This window comes from Dermacentor silvarum, chromosome 4, assembly GCF_013339745.2.
Source record: "Dermacentor silvarum isolate Dsil-2018 chromosome 4, BIME_Dsil_1.4, whole genome shotgun sequence".
Lineage (NCBI taxonomy): Eukaryota > Metazoa > Arthropoda > Arachnida > Ixodida > Ixodidae > Dermacentor > Dermacentor silvarum.
Genome location: NC_051157.2, coordinates 2,234,273 through 2,259,450, shown reverse-complemented (window position 1 = coordinate 2,259,450; position 25,178 = coordinate 2,234,273). Strand labels below are relative to the sequence as shown.

The 25,178-nt window shown below is 49.1% G+C and overlaps 1 protein-coding gene across 6 annotated transcripts in view; it reads right to left on the bottom strand.

The window, feature by feature from the left end:
• Positions 1–25,178, bottom strand: part of LOC119448018 (fat-like cadherin-related tumor suppressor homolog) — a 653,800-nt gene that overhangs the window by 543,717 nt on the left and 84,905 nt on the right. For all 6 annotated transcript variants that reach the window (XM_049666727.1, XM_049666730.1, XM_049666726.1 and 3 more), the window contains 2 exons: positions 23,067–23,230; positions 15,423–15,748 (listed from right to left, as the gene is read on the bottom strand). In XM_049666727.1, the coding sequence (XP_049522684.1) occupies positions 15,423–15,748; positions 23,067–23,230 (490 nt within the window). The remainder of the gene's footprint in view (positions 1–15,422; positions 15,749–23,066; positions 23,231–25,178) is intronic.

The window sequence follows — 25,178 nt, the reverse complement described above, 5'->3', positions numbered from 1 at the left end:
GTGTGATTTGTTCATGTTTGCCTGTGCGCGCTGACACCATGCTTGTTAATATAGCTAATAAGCAAATGTTTACAAGTTTATACATACGATGAAACTACTATCCTTACTTTGTATAGCTGTCTACTAATTTGCTATCGCAATCGATGCTTTGGCTTTCGGGCGAGACTGCGACTTTTTTTAAAGTGTAAGAATTAAAATAAAATTGTGTGCAGTGCACCACTACTCTCATTTCTCAATTTTTCCTCTTTTTCGGTTCTTGCGCTTCCCAGGTCTTCTGTGTTTTTTTTTTATGCTCCCATGAAAAACGTACCTCTGTGGGGTTCTATTGTAAATGCTTTCAAAGTGTACACGTGGTTGTCATCTATTGTTTTCCTCGAGCTAGTACCGGGCCGCAGTTGATGGACAGCTGTGCACCAACCGCAGCGCACGGTGTGCTGAGGGGGAGCGCCGTTGGCATCCCCCCTTATCCCTACAATGTGAACTTAGTATCTGAAAAGGCAACCAAAATTTTGCTGGCCAAATTAAACATTGTAACATGTGGGTGACACGCATGCACAATTCCCCTCCCTTGTGTTTGTCGACTGCATTGAGTGTGCAGCGTCAGCGGAGCCACCTTTGGTTTGCTGTCACCTGCCCATCGTCTGCCCTGCTCCCCAGTACAATGGTCAGGCCACACCAGGCAATGGAGATGTCTGTGGCCGGTTAGGCGCAGTTACTTCAGCGGCTGCCTGCGTCCAGCTCGCAACCCTTGGTGGCTGGGACAAGAGCCGGCAGTCACCAACGGCTACAGTGGCTCTCGCCAGCAGGGCGTGTCAGCGTGAGTGACGCTGCCTTATGCCAACTACTACGTCACCATTTCCAGAATCCTGGCCTGGAGTCATGCTGTGGAGTCTACAGACATGCCATCTGCAGAACAGCGGCTGTGACCAACAGATGCCAGTTGTGTACCCTGTCGGGATATGGGGGGGATGCCAACGGCCCTCTGCCTCGACACACCGAGCCCCGCGGTTGTCGCATGCCTGCGCATCAACAACGGTCCGGTACAAGCTCGAGGAAACAAAAGACGACAACCACGTGTACCCTCGGAAAGCATTTATTACGACTGCAACTAACACTTCGAGCAGGCCAGCTAGCTATAGTTGACATCGCTGAGGGTTCCCTCGAAGAGAATAATACACTAGGTAAAGAAGGGCTTCCGACTTACCAACTGGGGAATACGGGGGGGGCCGCGGCGTTTGCCACGGCAAGAACGCGGTTGACTAACCACGTGCGGGAATACAGGAGCGACGGCGGAGACTTCTGCCGTCGCCGCTTGCTGGAGACCAAAGAGACCCGGGCAATATCAGCGGGATCTCACGTGACCCACCCGGTGGCGCTGATAGCGCTTGCGATTCCCGCGCGCCGCCCGCGGAAGGAAAGTTTCCCCTCTCCCAACTCTCCCTGGCACGCATGCGCTTGACGCGACGTTCGCTGCCCGTGCGCCGGTTATGGGATCCGAGCATTCCCACATCCCTCCACCCTTAAATATTGCACTACGTCGGAGAAATCGCTGAACGACGGCATTGACAAAGTATCCGGGCAGATGCGATGGTAAACTCCGGCAGGAAATGTCCCAATCCATGTTGATAGGCAGCACAGTCCTGTGTGGCGGCCGCCCACATGTGGCAGCCGTCACAGTCCCCTCTCCCAACTCTCCCTGGCACGCATGCGCTTGACGCGACGTTCGCTGCCCGTGCGGCGGTTATGGGATCCGAGGATTCCCACAACCCCAGAGACATAGTCATTGAGCACGTTATGGACATTCCCTCAACGTGGCCACTGCCACATGTTCACGAAGCACGTGCTGATGTTAGACCGCGTGACATGTTTCGCCGGAGTAGGTAGCGACTCTCTTGTGTCCACTTATATTGTTTTCCCCACATGGCTCTTGCATCTCCCGTAATTCGGCTTCTCTGCCAGTGGTTGCCGTAGTTGCAGCATTGTAAGAGAGATGGTGCGAGTGTTGCACTGCTTATGCCGCCTGACGGCGAGGTTACTCAGGCACAAAAAGCAGCCTCTTCCACTCTGGCGTGGGCTCGCCAGAGTGCGCAGACTTGTCGCATGCCAGTTCGCACACTCTCGGAGACCGTCTCCATGAGGCTTCGGAGCAAGGATGGACAAACTTTATCGTTCGCACGCACCACTGTTCGCATGACCGTACACATGAACGATTAGGCTAAGTGCCCAACATGGGAGCGAACATATTTGCTTATAACCTGTTGCGGTGAGTCAGACTACCTCGATTCGTCCGTGCCGATCGGCATGTTTCATTGGTAACTACAAATTCGGCTTGCTGGCATTGGTGTATGAAGGTGCAATAAATACCCTGCGGGGGGTACTCCCTAACCCGTAGCGCGTGCTATCGCAGCTACGTAGGGTTTGGGCGAATAAGGCAAAGTGCGAGTCAACTCAACAACACTTATTGATACGGGCAATAAGGCACACTCGCATAGGGGAGTCCACTCTGTAATAAGCAATAAATAGGCTTGCCTCGTTGAATGTGGTAGTCATGCAAGCGAGGTCACTCGCAGGTTGCAGCGGGCATATCCGTTCCGGCAGGTTAGAGGTAGGGAGGCCAGAGAGAGCCGGTCTCCCCCGGTGGCACTCTTTTATCTCTTTTTATATTCGCGAGGAGAATGTCGTCCTCGCCTGTCCGATACCTTCCCTTTTCCGGCTAGGGTACACGCGTCTCGAGAGGGGAGCGAGAACTGGGAGAGGGTGAAGTGCCTCTCTATCGTGTCTGCGCCGGCTCCCGCGATGCGTCTGCAACGTGCGCACGCGACAAGGGAAGTACGCGGGAGAAGATGTGTGCGTGTGCTCCCCACAGCCCTTGTGATTGTCTACAGGACCATGTTGTAGTTCCTATGTCCTGAGGGCACGTTTGGAGACCCCACAGTGTATGCGGTGTTTTGAAATGCTTGACTTACACATTTGCCACTTTTATAAAATTTGCAATTGCAACCTAAATTTTGCCTACACTTGTCACTAGAATTTGCTTTTCTTTTCAGGCGCTGACCTTGTGATCGTAATGTGTGCAGTGCTCACATAGGTAGAGCACATCTGCCTTTTCTGCATGTACAGTAGAACCTTGATATGTTCCTGAAAGAAATTTTTTTTTTAAGTACAACCAGAAAAACTTACAATCCAAAGTCACCAAAATTTGGCTGACTCAGCTGTAGTTGACATCCTTGTAATGCGAAGTATGGTTCGAATTGTTGCTGCACGAGAATATTGTTGGATGCAGAGCTGGTAAAGCACGAGTGGCCCGAGCAGCACATTGTCGTTTTTGCGGCTTCAGCAAGTTTACCTATGCGCTCCTCAATTCGGGTCAACAGCTTCTTCGAATGGATCATTCTAGCGGGAAGTTACGACATGTCCACTCAGCATGAATTGTTGCAGGAGGAGAGGCCAAACGTGTGTTCAGCTAGTTGAGCCCGAGCACACTAAGATATACATTGTCATTTTCTTATTGTGTAGTGTTTTAATAGGAAGCATTAGCTCGGGCCAACCTCTGATGTGGCCTATTCAAATACGTGTAAAACGCAAAAACACTTTTATGAGATAACCCCTGGACCAATTTTAATGAAATTTGTTGTATTTGAGAGAGAAAGTTAAGCATTAGTGACTGTTGGAAGCAGAATTTCGATTTAGGCCTGAATTTTCTTAAAGAATTTTCAAAAATTTGAAAGTTGAAAAAAAAATAAAAGCATGACGTTTACAAATTAATAGCTCTGCATCAAGAACAGCTATCGCGGTTCCGTAAATGGCATCCATTAGATCATTCAAAGTGGACAAATTCGATATGTCAATTTATATCTTACGTGAACTCATTACGTTGTGTACAAGGGTTCTGCAAAAGCTGTATTTCCATAATACAGTCAAACCTCGTTAATGCGTATCCGCTTAATGTGTAATTGCGGTTTAAACGTAGTCGCGAAGATTCCTCCACCCAACCCCCATTGAACTCCATGTACAGTATTGGCTGACCGCTTAAGCCATAGTCGCTTATTGCCTACCAAACGGTTATTGCGTACTATTTTTCTTTCTTGTTCTACACGCACAGGCACAAAATCGGTAAAATCTCATGTGCGCAGACATTCGATTCTCAAGTTGCGATGGCCGGACGACAGTTGCCAGCGATAGTGAATTTAAAACATGGCCACCATGACGTATTTACTGCTCATACAGCTTGTGGGTTCTTGGTGTCTCACAGGAGACCAACCACCGCGGGTTCGAGCTTAGCGAGCCACAGGGCCGCGTCAGCCGTTGCCTCCAGCACCGCTCGCGCGCAAGCTCAGAGGCCGCAAGGGGCTACCGAGCGACACACGCAAAAACAAGTAAAGCCCCGAGTTGACGGAAACCGTTCACGGAAGCCGTCGGCACCAGCATTGCACAAACGCCCGCGCGGCGAGGAGCCAAAGGGGTACCGCACCAGGGCGGAAAATACAATAACAGGCGCCTATAGCACGTCGCGGCGAGAGCACAGGCTCAAGCTGGGACACGCCGCTAGGAAAAGTCCCGGCGGCTATGCTACTTGCTCTGGCGATAACCAATGGGTCAACTCGCGAGAGCACGGGCAATATCCTTCGGCTTAGGCTTTCGGCAAGTGCGGCTCGGCGTGGTACGACCTCGCGCGAGCGCTAGGCACCGCTCGTCGGCTTAGCGTTGGGAAAAGGATCAGCACACAGTACGTGCTCCCCGCACGGGCAAAGGCACCGTGCGCAAGCTCCAGTCCTAGTCACAAAGGTGTCGGCGGACGAGAGGAAAGCATGTACGTACCATGCACTGGTCCCAGAGAGAAGAGCCACGCTCCGCGGCTAGCAGCCGAAAACGCGGCCGCCGTGACGTCAGCGCCCCACCCTCACCGCAAACCACCGCGTGCGCAGCGTGACCGCGGGAACCGGTTAGGCACGTGCGGGGAATGAAGGCGAGCGGGGAACGAAGGCGACGGATGGCAGAACAGGTGAAGCCCGCACAATGGCGCCGGCGCCTCCCTCAATCCCCACAAGCTGTGGCCAATTGCTGTGCACAAAAGCAAGGCCTTCGAGATTAGCTCTCAGCAACGCGAAGCTGCCAGTAGGGGGTGCGAATTCGCTGTCACCATCACATCCAATTCAAGTAGCAACCGCGCAGAAGTACATTTTATTGTGAAGCACATTTCTGCCGTCACCATGGACGTCGCTTTGAGGTTCCATATAAAGTCCAAACACGGCAACATCAGTCACCATGCACCGTACGCTGTATGTGTGAGTGAAAGCTTGCGAGGGTCAGCCAACTCAATCACATGCACGTTGTGGGGGAGCACACGCTGCCGGATTTTTACCTGCTGAAAGCCGTGAGTGACCTCGTTCGCGTGACTACCACACGCGACGAGGCAAGCCTATTTTATTAGTTGTTATACAGAGCGGACTTCCCTCTACAAGTGTGTTTTATTGCTGACAGCAATAAACGTTGTTGAGTTGACTCGCTGGTTGCCTTATTCGCCCGAACCCTACGTAGCTGCGATTACACGCGCTACGGGTTGGGGAAGACCCCCACAACGTGAGGGACAAATGCGGGGCAGAAGCACGCGAGGCACGGCAGGGGAGGGGAGAAAGGGAGAAGTACACTTTGGCGGTGGCTGCCGTATCTTGAAAGCGATCTGCGACGTGGGAAAAGTGTGCGCCCAGGCGGGCCTCATCTTCCAAGCGATCTGCACACAAAGTGCAACTAGTGCCGGTAGCTTTGTATGCACTGTGCTTTCAATGTCTAGTTCACATTGAAGCGAGAGACGGCATGCTCACTGCTACTGCCACGCCTCCTCATTCCAGCGTTTTGACAGCAAATTTCTGCGGTCATCGACCGAGACATGTTCATGTTAACCTGTGCACGCGAGGCACGGCAGGGGAGGGGAGAAAGGGAGAAGTACACTTTGGCGGTGGCTGCCGTATCTTGAAAGCGATCTGCGACGTGGGAAAAGTGTGCGCCCACGCGGGCCTCATCTTCCAAGCGATCTGCACACAAAGTGCAACTAGTGCCGGTAGCTTTGTATGCACTGTGCTTTCAATGTCTAGTTCACATTGAAGCGAGAGACGGCATGCTCACTGCTACTGCCACGCCTGCCCATTCCAGCGTTTTGACAGCAAATTTCTGCGGTCATCGACCGAGACATGTTCATGTTAACCTGTGCACGCGTTACACCGTGCTTTTTAATTTAGTTGGTAAGCGGGACCTCATGGACATTATTGAGTTCGAAGATGCCATCGTTGCGGCAAGGCCGCCACGGCGGCAAGTGAAGATTACCGATTTTTTGCTGCCTACCCGCAAATAAAGCCTGTCAGAGTGCGTGTGTTTGACAGCATCGTGACGTGGTCTTTTCCGGCCGGTAAGTAGTCGCTAAACTGGCACTGGCGGTTAATTCGTACATCGTTTAGTGCGTACCTAAATGCCGATCCCAGCCAACTATGTATTAACGAGGTTTACTGTGCTAAGTTTCTTGAGATTCATGTGCAACATATCCATTTTGTCCGCTTTAGATGTAAGAAAACGAATTCTCCTTTTACATGTATTTAGGTAGTAGCACCCGAGCTAAAGATTACTCCTAAGAGAGCAACGAAAAACCGAAATGAAATCAAGATGGTGGGTGACACCGGAATACGATACCACCAGATCGAAACATGACGCTCACTTTGCGCAGCCTTCAGCAGGAAACGGCGACACGTTTGTGTTATCGCCTATAAAAGTGTGCAGCACGATTCCAATGGAACTACATTACGTGTGCTGGGAAACATAGAGGGGAAGACGCTTATCGCAATCGGTTTGGCAATGACAGCACTGATTGCGGCTTGCGAAAACCGACGAGATTTTCTGGTACCGGAATAGGAAACTGAGTGCGAACCAACGTTTTCACATGACATGGGTGGGCGAGCACTGCTGGGAAGCTGCTGTGACAAATAGCTACTACGATATTGTACAGAATGGGATTGTATCACTGAAGTTCTCCTGTACCTACACAGCGAAAGTTTTGGACGCTTGGTAAGTTATTGCAAGCTTCAACATAGTAGTATTCTCGGAAAAAGTCCCGACTTGTGTTAAATAGAGGACCATGCAATAATAATAACAATAATACACTCAAACCCACTTATAACAATACCGGTTTTTACAATACATTGGTTATACAGTAAAATACCACTTGAACGAATGTCACTTAACCCTTTCAGGGTCAATATCGTACATGTACGACCTCCGCGAACACCCTCAAAATGGTCAATGGCGTACATGTACGGTATCGCTTGTACATTTAAAAAGCGCGCCTCTTTCGATCATTTCATTCGCTTGGCATGTGCTGCCACTCGACGGAAACACGTGGAATTTTTACTTGCGCCAATGCCTCTCCGTTTTTTGTTTTTTTTTTTGCAACGACGCGTCGGCTATCGCTCGCCTATCCGAGCGCACGCGCGCGCGCGCGGCGGCGAAGTGCACGATTCTTTCGATTATTTCTTTCGCTTGGTGTGTGCTGCCACTCGACGGGAAGACGTGGAATTTTTACTTGCGCCAATGGCTCTCCGTTTTTTTTTTTTTTTATATGGCAACGGCGCGTCAGCTCTCGCTTGCGCATCCGCGCGCGCGCGGCACCGGCGGCAACGGTTTTCTCCTGCGGCGGATCCCGCTTGTTGCACTAAACTGATGGCTATCTGGTTTCAAATCTCTCAAAGGGTGACCGCTTGTTACTCGATCGTTTATCGCCCACCGCGGCGCGATTACACCTGTTCCCAGGCAGCCGCGTATATACACAAACGATGCTGCCGTTTTTGCGGTTCCTTTTTTGGAGATCACAAAAGCTCTATAGCCCCTTGTTGGCGATAAGACGAAGGCTTCTCACTTGTTTCGGTTTCCGGACGTGCACACAACCATTTTTCAGCGCGCTTATCTTCTTATTCACGAATAGACATTGTGTATTTTAGAACACAAACGATTTTTTCCTCACTTTACTGTCACTTTAAAAAAAATTACGACCATATTTTTTCGAAATAGATTCTTTCGAAGAATTTAAATCAGCAATAAAAAAAATCGACCCTGGGGGGTCGCATGTGGCAAAACAATTCGACCCTCAAAGGGTTAAACAAACTATTCAGTTGTACGAACATTTTAAAATTCCCTTCCGAAGCACCATTGGAACCAATGCTAACGCATTTCAGTTTAACGAAATATAGTGCAGAGCGCATTTCAGTTCTACGGACATATTTTGTGACACCATCCAATGCCCCCTCGTGTCATATTGATCACAAGTACAACCGCACTTTCTGTAGTATAGCTTCAACGTGGCCTTCGCGATAAGTTCCACCCACGGTGCACGATGGGCGCCGGTGCTTCATAGCATGTTCATAGCATGAACAGTCGGACCGCTTTGGCTTTGAACTGGATTGGCTGGCTACATACGTATTTTCGTAACCAAACGAAGCCACAGCTGCAGTGACAGCTGCAGCTTTAGCCCTGCAACCACGTGCTCGTTGCGAGTTCCAAACGGAAGCGCCTGCCTCCAGACGAAAAACTGGATGTTTTGCGTAGGCTGGACTCTGGGCAGCGTCAAGTCGACGTTGCAAAGGTATTTGGGATCCCGGCATCATCATTGTCGACAATTAAGAGCCAGCGTCAAGCAATGGCGGCCGCATCAGAAAGTGCGCAGCTCGGACCCGTGCACAAGAGACCGTGCACTGGATGTTTCAGTAAAGTAGGCGACGCTGTTGCCACATGGCTAAAGGATTTGCGATCCAGAAACAGTCCGGTTTCAGGACCACTGATTCAAGAGATGGTTGTGGAATTCGTAGCACTTTTCGATGTCACTGGCTTTGACACAAGCAGTGGATGGTTGCATCCTTTTCGGGCGCGTTATGGAATTACATGGAAACAGGTGTGGGGACCACTGCAGTCATAAGTGCACAAAAGCAGCAAAAGATTACTGCAATCTTCAAAACATGCTTAATAAGCAGAAATTCACATGGAAGCCAAGCAGCATTGCAAATAAAAGGGTTCTTAATTTCATTTCAACAACTGATGTTTTCTTTAGCTACTGATAACAAGTTGTAACATAGCTATTTCAGTTTAGCGAACTTTCACTTTAACGAACCTTTCCTGGGGTCCCTTGAAGTTTGTTCAAGTGAAGTTTCACTGTAACAATGAGAACCTGCTGCACCGTCAACTTTTGTATGTGTTCCATGGTGAAATAACCCGCTTACTACAATGTCCACATGTGGCATTATCGGTTATAACGATGAAGTCCAGCTGCTGGGCGTCCATGGAAAAAATAATGGAATGAGAAATCCGTGAAAAGAAAAATTCATTGACAATTACCACACTCCCTAATGCGAAATTTGAGCGCAGTATACGTATACGTGCTTCTGTATACAGTAAAACCTCGTTAATACGTAGTTGGAGGGGACGTGGGATAAATATGTGCTAACCGGTTATACGCCTTAACCAAAAACCACGATTTAGCCGCGACTTACCGTTCAAAAGTGAAGAAAAAGTAATGAGTAATGTTCACAGTACATAGCTTGCTTTATTCAGAAGCAATTGACCAAAAGTCGGTAAGTGTCAGTTGCCGCCGCGGAGGCCTTGCAGCGACAACAGCATCCTCGAATTCCGAGAGACCGCGGGCCAACCTCGGCATGAGACTTTTTTTTCTCGGCAAATGCCCTCATCACAGCCACGGCGTCAGCAACTGCCGTCAGAGACGGACCTGGATCCGGATCCACTTCGACGTCGTCACCATCGTCATCGTCGTTCTCGTCGTCTTCAACTTCAGAAGGCACAACAACGGCGACAATCTGGCTGTCTGTTAGGTCAGGAGATGTTGACACGTCACTGTCTAGGTCACGAAAGGATTCAAACTGCAGAGCCTCGGTACTACCTTGACGCTCCAACACCTCTGTGATCAGGCTGTCGCAGTCGTCGGCAGTCTCTTCATTTTCGCCAGTGCTCACGCGCACCACGAACTTTGCTCGAGCGAAGCAGTTCTCCACTGTGGCGGACTCCAGCTGCTGCCACGAGTAGGCTAGGAGGTGTATTGCACCTAACATGTCGATGGAGTACGTCTTGCCGCACTCCATTGCGAGCAACATTCTGTGCAGCAAGTTCTTTTTGTACAAATGCTTAACTGAGCGAATCATGCCCTGGTCGAGGGGCTGTGCAAGCGCCGTGGTGTTCGGCGGCATGAATAAGAGTTTGATTGCGCTCAAGTTATCGAGCGTAACGTGTGACGATGCGTTGTCGAGCACAAGGAGAACTTTTCTTTTTTCTCCCGCAAAACGACGATCCAGAAGCCGGATATATTCTTCGAAAAGCTTTCAAGTCATCCACGCTTTTGTGTTGCTTCGGCATATGATGCCCGAGGGCAGGTGGGCGCCTTTAAAGCACCTCGGTTTCGCAAACCGGCCGATAACAAGCAGTGGTAGCTTTTGGGTTCCTGTCGCATTGACCGTGAAAGCAACTGACAGCCTTTCTTTGGCATGCTTGCCACCAGCGCAATTTTTGCCCTTGAACGCCAGCGTTCGGTTGGGCAGAAGTCGGTAGAATAGTGCCGACTCGTCCAAGTAGTTGAAAACGTCTTCCATGGCGTAGTTGGCTAGAGTCGCAGGCAGCGGCCCATTCTGCCATTCTGCGGCACCTTCATGGTCCGCATGTGCTGCCTCTCCGCACACCACCCTCGCACTTACGTTGTGGTGCGCTTTAAACCTTGCTAGCCAACCGTTGCTACAAGAAAAGTTATTGCAGTTCATTTGACTGGCAAATATTTCTGCCTTTTCGGCGAGTAGGGGGCCGCTGACTGGCAAGTTCTGCGCCCTGGCTTTTTTCAGGCATAAAACCAAAGCCTCTTCAACCTCGGGAAAGGCTGATCCCCTCAAGCGGCACCTCTTAATGTTGGATGCAGCACCGCTCCTTAGCTTTTCTCGTACATTCCATATGCCGCAAACTGTTGTTAAAGGCAGTCCACACGCACGCGCGACGGCGGTCTTCGTTGTTCCATTTTCAATACTACAAAGGATGTCCAACTTTTCCTTCACGCATAGCACGCAATTCTTTTGTCCAGGTTTTGGCATCGCTCCCTTTCTCCGGACGAAGAAATATTCTGTCGATGATGAGCAACCACGAACGACACCACTATGCACGCAACACTCCTAGGACGAAGTCACACGCGCGATGAAATATCCAGTCGCCACTGAACCACCACGCACGATCGTCACCACGTCGATGACACATGTGGAATGCGATGACACACGCAAAGGAGCAGCAGTATGGGCAGGTCGCAGCACGAGAGTGATGGTTGTGGCGATGGGGCTTTTAGCTACGCTGCGGCTGCGCTCTCTGCATTTGGCGATCCGGTCTAGAGGAGGAAGCCCAATCTCCATCACCAACATGGCGCCATCGATACGCAGCGTCGATCGGTGCCTCAAAGTACCGAATGAATTGCGGTTTCCACGTTTCTTTTTCAAAAGCAAAAAAAAAAAAATGCATTTGCGGCGCAACATGCTGTTCGCCATACTGTGACTTAGTCAAAATGGTACGCGCTAACCGGTACGCATTCTACGAGCCACTATGCCGTAAGCGGTCAGTCAATACATTGCTTTCAATGGGGGCTCGGCCGGGGAACTGTACCAACTACGTGTTAACCGTAACTACGTTGTAAGCGGGTACGTATTAACGAGGTTTTACAGTACATGCTTTCATTTTTCAATTTATTGGCTGGCGTGGACAATCTGTGTCATGTGGCAGGTTGAAAATGGAGTGGCGTGGGTGGCGTGGCTCTAGCGGTGCATGCATAAACTGCGATGCGCACGGGCATTGGCGCCACAGTGCCTTCCTATGCACGGTCATTGCAGTTTAAAGTGCAGATCGGAAAGAACAGGCTCTTCACGGCCATCTCCCAAAACTGAAGACTGTGGTCCAAGGGACTTACTTGGCTCCCAAGCTCAGACCCTGATCACTGCCTTCTTCATGATCTGGTAGAGACAACATAACTGGAGCCAAGTGGACTGCCGGTGCAGAAAAGCGGCAACAAGAAGGTACCATAGCTACCTGATCACCTCCAATACCTGGCACTGAAGATAGCACACGACCACCCCATTGCAGGCCATACCAGATTTTTCAGAACCATGAGACATGTCTCAGCACAGTTCGTCTGGCTGGGCTTGCAGGCTGACATATCAAAGTATGTGCAGTGCTGTGCTGTGCTGTCCGTCAGCACACGAAAGGTTCACGCCAGGACTACTGACTGTCTCATGAACAATCAGTAGTCCACAGCTCCCACGAAAGAGCTTAGTGTCTATATTATAAGGCCCTGGTGATCTACACTTTACAGCCACAAATACTTCCAGGTAGTTATCGACAAATTCATTAAGTTTACAGAGCTTTTCCCTCTGTGAGCAGTAATAAGTACGAAACTCTGACAGTGTACGGTTACAGTCTTCTGTCGCCATAACACACCTGTGGCTATCACAAGTGACGATGGGAAGCACTTCGTAAGCACTTTATAGCGCAATCTCCTCAAACACTGGGGCACCAAGGACCGTCATATTGTGCCATACGACTGGCAGGACAAATAGTCGAGCGCCACAATGGCACCATTAAACAGTGTCTACGAGCATAATGCTCCAACCACAAGGACTGGGACCAGCACATACCCAAGATTGCTCTTGCCATGTGTACTGCAGAGAGCGTAGTCACTGGATATACTCCAACCTTGCTGTGTTACGGCCGTGAGCTCCGCATGCCATGGGAAGCCGCAGGTGACAAGGAAGACACAAATTCTCCAGCAGGGGCACACCAAGTCTTTGCTACAGAACTCCAGCAGAGCCTTGAAGAGGCCTTTAAGTATGCTCAGAAACATAAAGCAGCTGATTCGAAAATGCAGAAGTCCAGTTACGACCGTCATCAACAGCCAAGCAGTTGTAAACACTGAACAAATAATTTTGTTTTTTCATTACTTTCCTTGCACGCTTGACTTTTCTTACAAGCTTCATCCAATGGTCAGTTCGTACATAACCATTCCTGGGCTCTAGCACTGAAGTAAGACCTCGCAAGCTGCCATTTAGCACATCATTCTTGCCCTAGCTTGTTGATGCAGCACTAACACATGCAAAAATATGCAAGTACCATTCAGTGCTACACCATTAAAGATAAATAGCCTCAAAGTGGCCTGCATAGCAGATGTCTGCTGCTTCCCCCACGCTGACCAGGTGCAGGCAGCCCTTGGGTTCACCACAGCAGTGCTTCAGAGCGGTTGCGCACTGCAAACGCCTCACGTGGAGGCTGGCGTTCAGGCCACTCTCCCAACATTGTTAGCACACTCTAGTGCAGGTCACGCATGCGCTTGCCCGCGCGGGCTTGTTCATATGACTTCCAACATTTACCACGAGGAAAGATCATCAAGGCACATCAGCTCGCCATTTGCCTCGCACCCACAGGAGATCACGTGACCACCAGCACAGCGAGTGTGGCCACACATGTAGAAAGTTGACGTCGGCCAAACTTACAGGTGCTCTTTGGGTTGTGGTCGATGACTGCTAATATGTTCAACATTGCCAAAGCTATCGAACAGATCAGCGCAATTACAATGAATGATTTTTGTATTCCTGGTTGTGTAAGCGGTGCACAAGTGCAGCATGTAGCACATCGAGCCAATGCAGTGACTGTGGGCTGCTTTACTTCTACAAGTTTTGCAATGATCCCACTCAACGAGGCGGCGCACATTTTCGTCATCGTCTATCAAAAGCCTGCAGTACGCTTCCAACGGCACTACACCACATGCACTGTTATGCAGATCAATGAAGATGATTACAGTGGAATGTCGATGATACGATCACGGCTAATACGAATTTCCGGATGATACGAATTTTTCTGAGGACCCGGCCGAGCCCCATTACTCTGCAACGTGCTAGAGAACGGTTGCTACGAATCGATTTTCGACCCGCGTCGATTGATACGAATAAACGCCGCCCCACCGTCTGCCGCGAAAAGAGAACAGCGCGCAGTCACGCGCGTTTTCCCTTTCTCTTTTGGTGCGGAGGCGCGGACGCGGCGCCGGACAGCACGGAAGCCGCGACTGGGCGCGAAGAGTTTGAAGCGGTGACACTTTTGTTGCTTTTGTGCTTTTCTTTTTGTCTCATCACTCGCCGCAGCGGCCGCGCTTCCCCACGTGCGCGGCCGCCGCAGCAAGCGAAGGTTCGTGCGGTCAATCGCTTCTACGGAAACTGAGCGGCGTAAGCACAGCGCATACAAAGGTCAGAGCCGCGTGGAGATCGCTTTCAAGATACGGTGCGTGCGATAACACCGACAGCCGGCAGAGGCGCAAAGTACAAGAACGCATTTGTTGGCAGAGTAGGAGCTGCTCCCCCCCACTACCTTCCTGCTTTGCTCCTTTCGCGTGGGGAGATTGCGTCGCCAGCTACCCTTGCGCTCGGTTGCAAGATACGCATTTGGCGCCGCAGCACAGCGTTGCCTCCCCCCCCCTCCCTCTCTCTCATACCCCCACGGCCTTCCGCGCGCTTTGACTCGCACATACGGCGTGCGGTGACGACTTTATCGCCCTTGGACTCGTGCTCCACGTCTCATGCTCCTCCTCCGCATCGCCCTCGTTGATCTCCTCTTTCATCAGTGGGTGCACCTCGTGCTCGCTACCGCCCTTGTCAGCGAGATTTTCCCGCAGAAGCCGCAATTTCGTCTCACGCGGCTGCACTGTAAGTGGTATGCGTATACATGGAGTTCTAGGGGAGGGTAAACGGGAGTCGGAAAAGGCCGCATTGTAGCCAGTTCTGCACTATACATGGTTAGGTTATAAGTGGCCTATACTGTAAATGCTTTTTACGCACGTGTGCCTGAGTGAGTTCACCTCTTGACTCTTTAATTTAGCTACTTTTAATTGTGTTTCGATGATACGAATTTCGGCTAATACAAATTTTTTTCGTGACCCTGTCAGATTCGTATCATCGAGATTCCACTGTATAAATATAAGGCTGGCGGCAATAGCTGTGAATTCAGTGCGCAACAACCCTCTAGATTTGCTGTTACCGGAAACTGCGTGACACGAGCAAGCGGCTACTGTTCTCGATCTTGCTCGCCTCACACTTTTCCTTCTTTACATGAGATCTAGGGGTCGGAAAATGTATCATACGATCACACTTTGGCGATGTACTGAATGCTGGTGTCGAAAAATTGTGTTTTCCGAGAACGTATCAATGGTAAAAAAAAGCTATCAATCATGAACATTGGTGCAAGTTAATGGTGTGAAAGACTAATGTATCAACGAGGTTCTACTGCATTGGCTGGTGAGTGCAGTTGAAGGTAATATTTTTCTTAATTTATATTGCACTGTCTCGCCCCATGACCAACACGTCAATTCGGCTTACCTGAGGCCACAGTAAAACTCAGCAGGGCATTGCGGCCCCGGTCACGATCCAGGGCCCCAAGCTGCAGCAGCGCTGTGCCCGAGACGGCAGTCTCTAAGACGCGCACCTCATACCGAGTCTGCAGGAACTCAGGTGGATGGTCATTGTGGTCTGTCACAAGCACTAGAACACGAGCAAAGCCACGCCGTGTCACAGGTCCACCCGAGTCACGCACTGCCACAGTCAGCATGTGCTGCTGCGAGGCCTCATGATCAAGAGGCAAAGCCAGTGACAGCAAACCAGTATCTGAATCAAGCCGGAAGTGGGAGGCGCTCGTCACTTGGTCACTGCAGCAGAAAAAGTAAGCAAAAATTTGTGATCAAGCAGCGAACTATAAGAGACATGGTCACACTAACAAGGCATGCAATGCACTGCTTAGAGAAGTACTGACACAAAAATTTGGTGTCTTGCTTTTTATGCTTTTTTAGTTAGCTGTCGACTCTATAGTTATGGTAAAAAGCCTGAATTCCTTGAGAGCGCCTCAAATTAATACAGTTAAACCTGCTTATAACGAACCTCCATATAACGAATTCCTGGATACAACAAGTTTTTCTATTCCCCGCCGTTACTCCATAGAAGCACATGTATTTGAGACATCTTTGTAACGAAATGGCAGCGGGAGACCCCCTCGAAATAACGAATTTTCCCAGCCGACAACCTAGAGATTTCGCCCCAAATTTTGTCATTTTTGCGCGAGCAGCAACCGGCAGCACCTTCTCTGCCACGACGGAATGCGAAGCGGCGGCATTGCGCTTGGCGCGCTCAAATTCACGGCGACTGCGAGGCGAGAATGAGTCCACGTGTGTGTGCGTGCGAGCGTGAGGAGGGCCTGCATCTCTCGACCCGGTGATCTTGCCGCCTCGAGCGTGACCTTTTTCCCCCTCCCTTCATTCAAACCTGATCCCGCCGCTTGCTGCAGCTGGCCTAGCCCGCCAAGCCGGCACTCTCCTTTTTCAATGATGTTGGCGATGTTGATAAAACGGGTCCAAAAATTGCCTGCGCGTTAGAATCGAGTACGACCCTAAATTTGCGCTACCATATCGCCATCGGCATTTCAATATGGCCACCTCCTACGCACTTCGAGCCTAGCTCCCGTAGCTTCGACCATGTGCTGTAGTACGTGTGCTCAGGCATTAGTCTATGTCACATGTAAGAGGTCGCCTGTGGAGCGTTCCGAACGGCGCGAGCGCTCGAGGCACGCGAGCCGAGGTGTAATCCGCGAGGGAGAAGCGACGGAACAGCATTATCGACGTGGCTCTTGAGCTGGAAGGTCGCCTCGTCAGCCATGCTCTGACGACGGGAGAGCGGAGGACCCAGCCACGAAGTCGTGAGACTGGCAAAGCCCAGGTGTAGCTGTAGTCCTCGGAGACGTTCAGACGAAGCTCCTGGGACTGGCCACTGCTGCTCACGGTGGTTCCGGTCTTCTTCTCGAGAATCCCTCTTCCTCGGCCAAGCTCGTTCAACCGATAATCACCGTGCTACCGGGCCGCCACACAGATCGTCGAAGGGCGAGGAACACTTCATTAGGCAAGTGACACGTCAGCGGCGGCTACCGGAGCTCAAGCCACGCACTCGGCCAGGTCAACGGAACCGCGAATCGTCGGCAATTTATGGCATCAGCGACAACCCGAACGAACAAGACGCGAGGCCTAAACCAGCGAGTGACACGTCAGCGGCGGCTACCGAGGCACCAGCCACATACTCGGTCAGGTCGACGGAACCACGAGGCGTCGGCACTTACGGCACCCGCAACGCTTCGGACGAGATCGACGTGGACTCGTACAAGAACTTCAAACCAACGTAAGAACCCGCACTTCCATATTGCGACGCAGTTAGGCCGGGGCCAGAGTGGCCAGACTTTGATGAGTCAGCGCTAAGACTGACGTAGAGACTTTAAGGCGGAGCTAGGCTCCGAAACCAAGATAGTGGTAGTCGTTCTTTGTTTACGGGAGCATTTTTTGATAGTTTTGTGTTTAGTCAGAGCTTTGGTTTAGTCAGAGCGTTGGTGAGTATTTTTGGTTGAGTTATGATTTGAGTTTTGCGTGTCTTGTGCTTTTACCGTCCTTGTACTTATTAAATCCTTGTTTGCTGTGCTGCCAGTCGTGTCTCCTCCATCGAGAGTAGCACATGTACGCAACTCTCCGGCTCCCATGAAAGTAGAAGGTGACCGTCAACCAATTTAGTTAAACAGCGAATGTTTACAAGTTGTACGGCCGATAAAAGTACTACCCTTACTTCGTATAGCTGTCTGCTAATATGCTGTCGCAATCGATATTTCGCCTTTCGGGCGAAACTGGGACTTTTTTGTTAATCGCAACTTTAGTGTATTGGGAGTAAATCTTGAGCGATAGTTGTATTTCTGTATGAAAGCATAAGGTGCACGGTACTGTAAAGGATTCTTTCCCCACTTTTGGTCACAGAAAACGGGTGCGCGTTACAATCAGGGGCGCGTTAGAATCAAGTAAATACGGTAAGCGTTTCTTTTCCAAATTTTCGTGCCAAACCTGCATATAACGAAATCCTCTTTAAAACGAAGTTTTTCGGGAATTCGCCAATTTCATTATATCCAGGTTTAACTGTAATTACAGTGTCTTTTGTACAATCCATACAAAATGCCTGTCAAGCACAGCGCGGCTCTAGACATGAAAAAGGAGACTTCTCACATCGCCGAAAGCAGAGGTGGCGGGTGAAGCCACACAACGGCTGTAAGGCCGAAAGCTGCCAAACTGCCCTTCTCTTGGAAAACCAGGAGGACAATCTCTCCCCTTTAGTCCCGTCGAGTGCTGAATGGACTCAGCTTTACGCAGAACGGTCACAGTGTGTGTGTGCAGTAGGGGTGTGCGGATATTCGAAACTTTCGAATAATGAATCAAATTGTGTCTTATTCGATTCGGTCTTCGAATTGAATAGTGACTGTTCGTATTATTTTTTATACTTCTTGAATATTTCAAAACGTCGACTGCTCCCCAACATACATAAAATTTGAGCAAAAGGACGGTCAGTTTTCACCCCCACGGGCATAGTATAGACATAAAATATGAGAACTTGCACAGTAGAGTAGGCTACGTCACCTGGGTAGCTATACTTTAAAGGCTGTACAGCGATCATTCGCACTCTCTGAGGATCCCTGTACATGCGAAGAAGCTGGTTGCTAGCTCCTAATGCTCCATATGTGCTTTTAATAAACAACGCTTCATAACGTACTATGTAATGACAGAAACTTGCTAATTTTAGAAATGCTGGGATGGAAACATCGTTTTATATTACTAATTGTGACAACAGCTGTTCATTAATCGAAAACTATTCGAAAAGTGTTCGATATTCGATTCGATTCACTTTGCTTCTGGCACTATTTGATTCGTATTCGTTTCGGTCTCAAACATCACTATTCGCATCCCCCTAGTTGTTCACCCCTCCCGGTCATCGCTGGGACCATGAGTAAGGTGTATTCACTTCCCCGTTTCTGCGATCATGTTGGGGGCAGCGCATGTGTTGTGTGTTGACATTCTCCTCCTTGGAGGCAGAGTTTATGACCCAGATTTGGTGATTAGGACATTACCCGTTTTCATAGCAAGTTATCTGGGGAAGCCAAAGGGTTTTAGGTGCGAAGCACCTTATCCGCTTGGGCTGTCCACGTCTCCTGTCATTGTCGTCACGGTAAATCACGTGGAATCACGCGGTGGGAGGCGCAATCACGCGCTCTGCGATCGGACTGTCGGCGTCTTCTGTCACCGTTGTCACAATAATGTCAGCGTCTCCTGTCGTCGTTGTCACGGTAAAGCAAGGGGCTCGTGCTCATGCTCGGCACGCGCTCGTGCCACTGCTCCCGCGTTCGTCGTCGTCTTCCACAGATGGCTGCGTTGCCGCTCATCATTCAAGCGTAGAATTTCACTTCTCTTCTGGTGTCGTAACGGAGAGGCTGCGTTTATGGGGTTATGAGCCATTGCTTAAGGCAGTATGAGCCCATTAGCGGTGCATCACTGCATGCTTCATGGAGTGGCATTTCGCTCAATGGGTCATTTTTAAGGGGCATCCTCTGTTTATGGTGTGTGCTCTCCCAGAACGATGTAGTGTGCTCCGAGATGTAGCTAATGCTTTGAGAGCGATGTAGCTGCGTGCTCCTGCCAGTACATGCGTATGACTTTTGAAGTTAAGAATTGGACGGAAACCCGTCTGGTCGGGAACATACATGACAATTAAAACCGACACTGACCATGAAATTTTATCAAAATAAGACATTTCGTTTGTGAACTAAGACGTTTCAATTGTGAACAAAGCTCGATTGCGGGAGCTGAAATGTCTTATTTTTATAAACTTCCGTAGTCGGTGTCCATTTTAATTGTCATTGCAGATGACTTTTTCTGTAAACAAGTTTGCCCTACCTACGTAAAAAAAAACCTGTTCTATTCCTCCAACCTTCTGACCGCGTACTCATCACAAAAGAAGCAACTCGACGATGGCGTGGGCCCGCTAGTGTACACCCCGGTAGTGTAGGCCAGCTACCCGTTTCGAGACACTCTGGTGGTGCAGGCTAGAGCTTGAGCCTCTGTGTGACACCTGACTTCGAGATCATAACTCCCGAATCCCACAGCCTCCAGGAAAGAGGGGACGTGAGTTTCCACGCAAACAAACCAATCGGGTAAGCATCTGGTCAGCTTGGAGGTGGACAGCAGCAAGTGTTTTACAGGTCCAGGAAACAAAAAAGAAAACCAGCGGCTCGCGCGATGTTCGAAAATGACCTTTCCGCAACACTGCCCCTATGCCCAAACTATGCTGCGCTATGGCACTGCAGTGAAATTATTGAACTCAATCCCCCAACACACAATGGTGAGAACCACTATCGTGGTTATGCAGCTACAAGAGCACTCTCGTGTTAGTGCAATTTGACAGCCTAGATAGCTCAGACACGAGAGGAGATCAGTTCCTCCCTTGGTGGCATGTACTTATCGACCCTGCGCTTGTCAATCGGGGAATATCCCGAGGGAGAGGTTTCTTTTTCAGCCTCAGAACACAGCACCAGCATGGGCAAGCATTTGTTCAGTGTGGTACTGTATCTCGGCTAGCTAGTAATCCAGAGGAAAAAGTTCAGCGGATCAATGCTATGCACAGAATTTTGCAGATAGCCTCTTTGGCATTCCACTAAGTGTTACCAGATGGTGCAACAAGTCCATGTGTGTTAGTGTTCTCGCTTGCAGGGGCATATACATACAGGGACACCTAGTGTGTGTGACAACAACAGCAAGGCAATGAACATATGCAGATCCCATGCACTAAGAGAATCGATGGTATGTGAAGCATTTTGCAGGTGCTTCAGCTCAAGTTATTTTGACCAATCACGGAGGGCTAATGAGAGGTCTGGAATAAAAACAGATTGGAATAGTTTTACATCATCCCGTACCTGTTTAAGGATGCAATCTCTTGCTCTGTTCACTATCTTTCAATACGAACTTGTAAAGACATATTGTACGGTTCACTGTTCTTTGATGAATGGGAGGTTGCAAATAGGTGCACACAGTGGAGATAGCAAACTTGGTGCATTCCGCTCGCCTCACCTGTGATATCTTCATTCTGGCATTTCTGCAGCTATGGAAGTGTCTGCAGAAAAAGACATTTGTTCTTCCCTTTCTCAATTACATTAAAGATGTGTTTGTTGTGCAAAAATGTAATAAAAAATTGGAGGACGCTCTACTCGATAGCGTTATCGGGACCCGTTCGCATACGGCAAGTAGGCTTCATTAACTGCAACATTGAACGTGGGAAAGCCAGCTTACAAAGACCAAGCTTACACCGATCCCCTTAAAGTCAACTTCACTTTTAAGCTGAATTGCATTGCTGGAAAGACAATTTTCGAGGGGCAATATAAGTGGTCTTATATTATAATTGAAAGCCCTAGCACCTTTTTTAATTACTTTATAAATTGTTTGCTATTGTACCGACGCGCGCAGGTCTAGTTTCTGCTACGAAATCTGGTTTCTGCTACCTAATTCTGCTACGAGTTTCCCCGTAGCAGAATTAGGTTTTCTCGTACATTCAAATTACAATCCAATGCCGATTGGTAAACAAACTGACGGCGAATTCGACGCCGAATGGTAAAGTTATACTTTACCATTTTTCTGACGGATTTCACTGTGAGAAATTAAATTTTTGTTCACCAAAGCCTTGCACAACGTGGAGGGGCTGCGCGGTCGCTGTGGTTGCATGATTGTCTCCGCCACCCGCGATCACACGCCGGTTGCAGACGCCGGATTTTCTGCAACACGGGGCCCTAAATGCTATCACGTTAAAATACATGCAAAAGTTAACAAAGATGAACTATCCTCATTACTGTAATGACCCAGAAATAAGTGCTCGCGGCGCAACACCACTAATAGGACATCACAAGTTCCATTTCCTGGCTGTTGAGATAAAACCAGACTGCTGGATTAGCTTCTCAATCGTACAAATCTGCACTAAATTGCTAACGTTCCTGATGCCCAGCCGAGGCCTCTGTACTCCACACCTAATAAGCCCTTTAATGCTTCTAGAGCTCGGAGAGTTGCACATCTTTTTCTTTAACTTCCCTTGTTTTAATAAATGCTGTGTTTTCAGATAGTGGTATAAATACAGTACACATCCGCTGCTCGTCCTGCAATTTTGGCCTCGCACACCTCATGCACGAAGCAAACTCATGTCACCATCTTGTTACAGCTGCACAAACTGCTTGCAGCAAAGTGTCTATAGTCTTAAATAATTAACAAGCTACCATTCTTATAATAATCTTATGCTGATATGGAGCATTAATTTCTCGCATGTAGGACAGCATTTTCCTGAAAGAAATATACCGAAATGTAAGGGCTCATAAGGAAAAAGCATTTTTTTTTTCTTTTTTGCGCTGGAGGCAATGTGGCTTTCCAGCAACCACAGGACACTTTGCGGAAATTTCCATAGCAGAGCAGACACCCTTCTAAGCGAAAGCGTTTGCAAAACAGATCTCTCCAGATGGAGCACTATTTTAGGGCTCAAGTGAGACCTTTGGCAACACAACCACCCCACTATCCACTATTACATACACAAAAAAAAGAAACCACAAAAAAGAAGCAGTTATCTGGCATGATGAACCGCTCTTCTAGCAGAGCTACATGCTCGTTATGCACACTCCAGCATGCAGCTGAGCTTGACCAGACGCCAGACACTCTCCCATGATAGAATTGATATACTCCACCAGGGTTGGTGCCCTGCTAAAAGAATCATTCAACCTTTTTCAGTCACAAATACTGTCATGCGGTGGATATTTGTTCAAAAACACACACACTTAAGTTGCATAACTGGGTGGCTTGCATGGCCTGTCTATGCACAGCGAACACTAAAACAACCAACATTTTAAATACAAAAGACCAAGGAGCAGACAGGACAAGTGCAGGTCCTGCCTACTTAATTTGTTTTCGCATCGCACAAAACAAGGCAATAAACATTTGTCACACAAAACCCCGATTTATGCACCTCACAGTATGTAACTTATTATGGATGCCAGCAAATCCACGTTTCCTGACTGTAATGTAACAATAAACACAAGAACACCTAATTAACATAATGCAAGGTCCTGTGTTACAAGAGCCACGCACTCACCTGTTGTGAATGCTGTAGAAGAGGCGCTGGTCCTCGTCAGCATCTGTGGCTGTCAGCTGCAGGATCTCTGTGCCAGGAGATGTGTTCTCGGAGACTTCCACTTGGTACAGGCTCTCAGAGAACACGGGCCAATTATCATTGGCATCAAGGACTTCCACATGCACCTGCACAAGGCTTTACCTTCACACATGTGCACTTCAGTCCTTGACTGGCGCTAACAGAGAAAGAAATTATGCAGACTTTATGTAATGTTGGCATCTAAACAAAGCAACACTTCCATGCTTTGTTTAGGTTCATCTTTTCTCAAGGTGACACAAGGTCACACTGAAGGACGCTCGCAGTGTTCATTGAATGCACAAATCAGTGATGTCGACTTCCAAGGTGCGCAGAAATATAAACAGATGAGATACTAGTGAGCAACTAAAAACACATTAAAAAAAAGCCGGCAGATCCCATGCCCTATGGGAATCGATGTTATGCGAAGTGCAAAGCAGTGTGCGGGGAGGGGAGCCTACCAAGTTAACAAAACGACCATGACAGCACCAAGATGTAGGCGGCTCTTTCATAACCTACATGACACGCATGTCATGACATTTATGTCACGAGTCCTCAGGAGTCCCTTTAGCAACACCTAAGAGACCTTAAGGCGAAAGCCATAGTCATGCTCATGACTATGACTTCGACCATCAAACTTTAGCCTTTTCCTTCAGTTAGCACATCCGAACCCATTCCACTGGATTTTAGTGTTAATCTGATTTCGCTGTCATTGACGTTTTTGCTAAGTCATGCTCATGACTATGACTTCTAGCAGAATCCTTTAATGTTTCCTTCACTTAGTCCCCACGTCCGAACCTATTTCAGAAGTTTTTGAGTGTTAACCTTCATGCTCATGACTATGACTTCTACCACCAACCTTTAATGTTTCCTTCACTTAGTGCCCACGTCCGTACCCATTTCAGACGTTTTTGAGGGTTAACCTTTTTTTTTGCTGAGTCATTGACGTTTTTGCTGAGTCATGCTGGACTATGACTTCTACCATCATCCTTTAATGTTTCCTTCACTTATTGCCCACGTCCCAACCCGTTCCAGTGGTTTCTGAGTGTTATACTCTTTCCGAGAGTCATTTCCATTTTTGCTGAGTAATGGTCATGACTCTGACTTCTACCATCATAACTTAGTGTTTCCTTCACTTAATACCCACGTCAGAACCCATTTCAGTGGCTTTTGAGTGTTAACGTTTTCTCACTGAGTCATTGTCATTTATGTCGAGTCATGCTCATGACTTCTACCACCATCCTTTAGCCATTTCGTTTAATTAGTACCACATCCGAACCCATTCCATTGGTTTTTGCGTGTTGATCTCTTTTCGAAGAGTCATTGTGATTTTTGCTTGGAGTACATTCGGTGGCACCCAGTAGCACACCGATCGAGCACGCGCCTGTTCTGTCAACGCTGGCTGCAAGCGGCCTAAGCAATTCACGTATAGCTGCCTCAAGTGGCGGCTGTGAACGACAGCAGGCACACCCCGCTAGGAGCCCTTTTTGCTCTGGGGACGGCGGCGTGGCGGCCGGTATCCCTGTGGAAACCACGCCACTGATCGAGCTGGACGTCAGTTCATCCTTGCTCGACCGCGCCGCTAACGCGCCAACGGCTCCCTTTGGAGCAGGCGCACAGACGCTGTTGCATAACGCTGAAAAATGATCCAGGCGCTCTCTGGGGCAGTTAAAATGCAGTCGGCTGTTCCGAAATGCGCCCACCCCCCTGTACGGTTGGCAATCCCGACCTACAGCGGATACAGTGACCTGCTCAGTGCCAGGGATTACTGTTACTCCCTCGCATGCTACCAGAGAGCTCTGGGTTTGAACGATCAGGAGGTACTCAGACACGTCGACCCTGTTGCACTCACTGATACGGCGGCTAAGTGGTATCGGCTTTCCGGACACCGTGTAATAACCCTCGAGGAGTTCCGAGCGGCATTCCTGCGTGAATTCCTACCCGCTGACTACGAGAGTAGGATGCGGCGAGAGCTTGGGCTACGTACAGAGGCTCCTGATGAGTCGCTTCAGGAGTACGTATGGGCAATGGAAGACCTTTTCTTAGTCGCTGAGCCCA